The sequence below is a fragment of the Haplochromis burtoni genome, unplaced genomic scaffold (assembly GCF_018398535.1).
Source record: "Haplochromis burtoni strain Fernald_Lab_line unplaced genomic scaffold, NCSU_Asbu1 Contig_251, whole genome shotgun sequence".
Lineage (NCBI taxonomy): Eukaryota > Metazoa > Chordata > Actinopteri > Cichliformes > Cichlidae > Haplochromis > Haplochromis burtoni.
In genome coordinates, this window is record NW_024582612.1 from 462,532 (window position 1) to 468,842 (window position 6,311).

At 40.7% G+C, this 6,311-nt stretch overlaps 1 protein-coding gene across 6 annotated transcripts in view; it reads left to right on the plus strand.

The window, feature by feature from the left end:
• The window catches only part of adck1 (aarF domain containing kinase 1), a 94,503-nt gene that overhangs the window by 44,775 nt on the left and 43,417 nt on the right, over positions 1 to 6,311 (plus strand). For all 6 annotated transcript variants that reach the window (XM_042227255.1, XM_005938689.2, XM_005938687.2 and 3 more), the window contains 3 exons: positions 2,717 to 2,875; positions 3,819 to 3,977; positions 4,711 to 4,827. In XM_042227255.1, coding sequence (XP_042083189.1) covers positions 2,717 to 2,875; positions 3,819 to 3,977; positions 4,711 to 4,827 — 435 coding nt within the window. The remainder of the gene's footprint in view (positions 1 to 2,716; positions 2,876 to 3,818; positions 3,978 to 4,710; positions 4,828 to 6,311) is intronic.

Consider the following 6,311-nt stretch of genomic DNA (forward strand, 5'->3'; position numbering starts at 1 on the left):
ACCCATTCATACATTTCTAATATTCACACACCTGCAGGACTCAGCGACCTTGTATCAGTTCTTAGTTGGGCCACGCTGAACAGGCAGTTACTGATTACTGACAATCGGCAGGCATTGATCAGTCAGAATGCCAATCACACTTTGAGTCTGATCATAGACAGAGTGGAGATTTGTGTTGAAACGGGTTAAATTTGCTTTTGTTGCCACTGCAGAGACGCGTCTCTGAATGACAAACGTTAATGTACTGCATTTATCGATTGCTCTTCCAGCCTTAAAGCCCCTGTCCCCCTCTGTCCCAAAAGACAAATACATGTAGACACCAGTAGGACCTTCTGTTCAGGGTGAGTCCCTTTGTGTGCTAAAACATGAGAACTTCACTGATTTTAAAGTAAATTAAATGTCTGTATTAAAAAAATTTCCTCACAGGTTTTATTTTTTGCGTCCCTGGAAAATATTTCCGACTGTATTTGTGTGATCTGTGTGAGTTTGTGTTTTTGTTTTGCTGTGTATGTATTTAAAATGTCTCTTCATCTAATTGTTTCATATGTTGGAGTATGATGACCTCTCTTGGCTGCTGTAGATTTTATTCAGCTGGAAAGTGACTAACAGTCGATTAACGAATGTGTTCTCATATGTAATGATCTTCCTATAACGATTGTAACGTCTGTGTGTACCCAGTGAAACTTTGCACAAACATCGTCACACATACAGCAAATATTAACATCTGATATGAAAAAAACATATATTATGAATCATACATTAAACATACAAGGCTCAGTTCTGGTTTTTAAATTTCCCTTTCACCTGTGAATGCAGTGTCATGTTCAGCGCATGTGACCAGCACTAAACTTAACAGGGAGCAGAATATGAATCTGTGTGAATCACAACTCAGTACAGAAGAATTTGAAAAAGCGCCACTGGTTTTTGCAACTTTATTTTACATAATTTTAAAAATTATTTGCAAAACAAAGTGATGATGCAGTTTTATTCCCCAGTGTTCAGTTTCAGCTCAAGGCCTAATTGATTCCAAGTTTTAATGAAAACCTCAGTATTGCTCCTGCTAAACGTTACAAACACCTTGTAAAACAGTGTGACAGACTAACTCTGTGCTACAGTATGTGTGATTTTTGAAATTTGCTCTCCCAAAGCTGACAATCAGATGATTAAGATAGGTTTTTAACATCGCACATCACGTTTTTTCTTCAGAAAAATCCTTTTCAGCACCTCCCAAGTTACAGGTTAGTGAAGCGAACCCTGAATCACTCATGACTGAACCTCATATATCTCATCCAAGCCAGATTTTAATTCAGTTTGACTTAATATAGCATCAAATCACAGCAACAGTCGTCTGTCAGATCCAAGCTCAGGGAGGGGCGGCCGTGACCAGTTGGGGGTGAGGAGAGGGAAACAAAAGACACAATGCTGAAGAAACCCGAGATGAATAATAGTTTAAATGCAGAGTGGTGTAAAAACACACAGAGAGTAAAAAGAGGGGATTGAAGAAGAAACACTCATGCATCGTGGGAAGCCCCTAGGCCAGGGGTCGGCAACCTTTAACACCCAAAGAGCCACTTGGACCCGGTTTCCACGCAAAAGAAAACACTGGGAGCCGCAAATACTTGTTGACATCTAAAATGAAGATAACACTGTATATATTGTTTTTTACTTTTATGCTTTGTGTGAACAACTAAAGTAAGTAAAGTTTATTTATTAAGCGCTTTTCACAGACAGGCAGTCACAAAGCGCTGTACACAAATATTAAAATGTGTGGCGGGGCGTGGTCTGCTGCGCCGCTGCAGGGGAGGCGGACGCACCTGAGCGGCACCCGCAATCATTGTTTCTAATATACAATAACCACAGTTTGATCTGAATTTGGAAGCAGGATGTTAGCGCTCATCCAGGTCTTTGTCTTTAAGGCATTCATGTGATGTAAAAAGGTGTGTGTCACCTGGTGTCATGGGTAGATAAAGCTGGGTATCATCTGCATAGCAATGAAAATGTATGTTATGGATTCTAATAATACTTCCTGTATAAACATGTGCAGAACTCTTTGATAGTTTGGACTTTTATTACCAACTGCTTTTTGTATTCTTCAACTGTTCATTGTCTTACTGGCTAATTTAGTAAAATTTTAATAATCATAACCCCCATTTGCATTTTTATCTGACAAAACTGTTCAAAAATATATAATTTTCATAGCATGGACATATTTAATAGAAACATTTAAACATAAAAGGCAACCCAAGGACTTGAAGATAGTGTGTTACTGTAAGAGCAGCTGTGATTTTGATGTGTTTTACCTGCTGTAGACCGTCATCACAAAGTATTTATTTTAAAAACAGAAGTATTTTACTTCCCCACTCAGCTGTCTTATGTTCTTACTTTACAGTCGGTTATGGAGTTAACTGTGCCAATTTCAGACTCAATTATGGTTTCCGTTGCTTTTTGATTTTGCGAGGGAAACTTCTCAGCAGATTTTATTGTGATGGGGCCACTTATTGATTCTCGGAGTGTGTGAAACAAACAGGGTGGCAGTGTGTTAAAAATCAGATGCAAAGGTGGGAAAACACAATCTGAGGCAATCCAGTACATAACAAGAGGATGTGCTAGATGCTAGCAGGCAGGGTGTGTGTGCGTGTACTTTGATGTTGTTCCCATCTCCTAATTCTTCACCTCTTTCCCTTCATAATCCCTCATCCCCCTCTGCCTCCTCCAGTTGTCAGAATTATTTCTCTCCTTTGAAGAGAAGCCTCAGGGTGCAGCTTCCTTAGCACAGGTCCACAAGGCAGTGCTACATGATGGAAAGACGGTGGCAGTCAAGATCCAACACCCCAAAGTCCAGAAACAAAGCGCCAACGACATCCTAGTAATGGAAGTGAGTCTCTGTCTGTCCAACTGCTTTTGAATGAGTTAGGAAATGTGGGGCTGGTCCATTGGCCTAATGCAAATCAATCAGTTTAAACTTATGATCAGTTTATTGACAGCAACTTTGTCAGCTAGTAGGTTTATCATTAACGCTGTCATTGAATTCAAGTGTTCCAGTCGCTTCCGTGCCAGACGAACATTTTTGAAACAATAGGCAGTTCACAGGAGCTTAGCCAGCAGGTACCAGGGTAGGATGCCACCTGTGCAACAAGTCCAGCTGTCACATTTCTGCACAATGAACTATTCCACAGCAAACTGTAAGTGGTATAATAACAAAGTGGAAGCTACTATGTACCATGTATATCTGTTGAATTTTGAGCTGAATTCAAGTATTCGTTAAAGCCTGAAAAGATGACTTTTCACATTTACTGTTCAACCACATTTTGAAAGAAAGGAATATTTTGTAAAAGCCTCGTCAGCTGATTCCACCCAGAGAAACACCCCTCGTCCGGTATCGAGATCGTTGTATTGTGACGTGGTTGTTCTAACCTCATGCACGTTAGCAGATTTGACGACACTCCTTTAGAGCAACAGGAAGACATTTTACATCTGTTTTTACATGCTGAGCAGTTCTAACCTTGACTAATGAACTCAGAAGAGCCTCTTCCACAAGTGATGAAGCTCATCTCGTCTGCTGTTCCAAACAGCACTTTAGCCAGGAGCGCAGCTAAGTGCCGGCATTAAGCGATGATGTAGAGAGTTGCTGAACAGCAATTTTCTGTCCTCACACTTGATTTGCTTAGTAATGATCTTTGCAGGGAGAGTCTAATCAGCCACTCTTATAATATGTATTAATATGTTGAGAGGGTACCGTTGTATATATGTTTGCTGTTTTATTATGCTTACAGTGAGACTGATTCTTCTTTTTTTGGATATATGTATTTAATTTGAAGGTGTTGTTGAAGGCGGTTCATTGGCTCTTCCCGGACTTTGCCTTAATGTGGTTGGTGGAGGAGGCCAAGAAAAACATGCCTCTGGAGCTGGACTTCCTTAACGAGGGACGCAATGCTGAGAAGGTGGCCGACATGTTGGCCCACTTTCACTTTCTTAAGGTACTGATATGGGCATGAATGAAAATGAGACTTCCCTTTAGAGTAACAGTGTAACAGTTTTGTGTACACATGTATTCTAAACAGCTGGTTTTAATTTAAGGCCTTTGATTTATAAAATATGATTCTTACAGTTAACAGAGGTCAGAGTTTTTATGGTCTATGAGAGCTTCCTGTGTGCTGCCCGACAGCTGTTAGCGTTGTCAGTTATCATTTAATTTTTCTGGTGCTGTTTTTGAGACTTGCTTTTCTTTGTTCGGTTTTTATGTTCTTACAGTTAGAAATGTTACTTTTTTTAATTCTTTCTTGTCATGGTGTATTGTGCATTTTTATTGCTTCAATTTAACTTGACAGAGACATAAAATGTGGCAGAATAAAAGATGATTTTGTTCAAATTGGGTCCAATAACAAATGTAATTGTTAATTGTTTTCACAGGCTCATCTGTCATTCTGCCGACTTTTATGTTTCTTACTCGCATTTTTCTCCTGTAAACTGTAATGAGTGGAATTTAACAAATTTTCAACAGAATGTTACTAAATAACCTAAAGTACACTAGATTTACTCCTTTGAAGCAGTTGTTTCATTTCATTTAAAATAGTACCAGGATAAGAACTGAGCCTTCTAATGAACCTCTGCTAAACAGCTTCACAGGAGACTGAACGGTGAGTAAATGTGAAAAAGATATAGAGAATAAACCTGCACATCCCATCGTCTGCTGCACATCTCTCTGTCCAGATTCCCATGATCCACTGGAATCTCTCCACCAAGAGAATCCTGACCATGGAGTTTGCAGACGGGGGCCAAGTCAATGACAGGGATTACATGCAGACACATGGCATCAATGTCAATGAGGTACTGCCTGCACTCTGATGGTTAATGGTTAATAGCTTACTGACTAATATTCAAGGTCGTGCAGGTGTGAGCTGTGTGTGACGGTTGTCCCCCCTCCCACCCGTCTGTATCTACACAGGACGTGTCCTGACGTCCTGTGTGTCATCTTTTCACCCCTCAGCTGTAAAAGGCTGATGGGTACTGTCATCACCACCTGGGTGTGAGGGCACTGTGGACACCCATTAATGTGAATCCAAACTCTCATGAAGGAAGTCACTTAGCATTTTCAAACTGATACCATAAGTGTGTCTACTAAAAGTCTCTGAGATGTTTGAATCCCAGTGACTTTAACCTCACGGTCAATGTCAGAGGCCAAATTTTCTGAAAATCTTGTGAACACAATAAATCGAGAAAGGTACCACCTAGGATCTTTAAATAATACTATTGGTGCATCTACTAGGAAGCTAAGGGGTAGCACTGGCGGCTACCAGTATTTTTATTTATGCACAACTGTTTTAGTAGCAAAACGCATTAAACACAGGAAAGGGTGTTCATAGCAAAACTAAAAATAGTGTTTTTGGCCAACTTTTGTCCATGACAATTTCATGCTAACACTGACTACAAATCTGTAAAAAAGAAAAGAAACAAACGCCTGCAGGACAAGGAAACAGTCCTGTAGGCTATGTAGGTGTTATTGCCTCATCGGGTGTCCTTCCCCCAGCCAGGTTTCACAGAAACACGATATGGAGCAATCTTGAATGTCCCTCTGTGTACAAATCCGAGCGTGGAGCTCGTCCACTTTATTTTTCAGAGACTGAACGTTTGCGAACAGTATAACCTGGAGGGTTAACCTTCCATTGCTAACCAAGCTGCCGGAGCCTCTGGTCAGCTCCTCCCCGTTTGCCTTGCCTCTGCTTCGGCCTGTTCCCAGGAGGGCTCCCTGTCAGTGGTCGGCTTAGCGTTGAGTCAGCATAGCCTGCTAGCTCAGGAAAGGATTCCAGCGAGGACGGGTCAGACAGTCCAACATCGCTGCGCTCTCTCAGTCACAATAAGGTCCCTCGGTCACAGTGAACTTTTGTGTGGTTCGGAAGAAGAAAAGAAAAAAAAAAGAAGTAACTTGACTCAAAGAGCTCCGCAACGTCGACCTCTGGCGAGCGCCATCTTGGATATCAGTACTCCAGGAACCACCTCTGTGTGTGGAGTGAAGCTGTGAAACAGTGTAAGTGAAGAACTGAGGCAACGTCGCAGCATGACGCCGTTTGAAAATATGGTTTTTGCAAATCCTTGTAATTGTCTTGATTCTGTTCACCTGTTCGTTCGGTCTCCCTCCTCTTGTCTCCGCTTTACTCCAGAACATTATGTTTATTGTTTCTGACTATTGTATTTTCTTTTCTTTTTTTTTGAAAATATTTTTATTGAAAAAAGAAAACAACAGTACTTGCAGTTACCAAAATACAATCAACCTTTCTTCATTTTCCTAAGTAAATAAACACACATATATATGA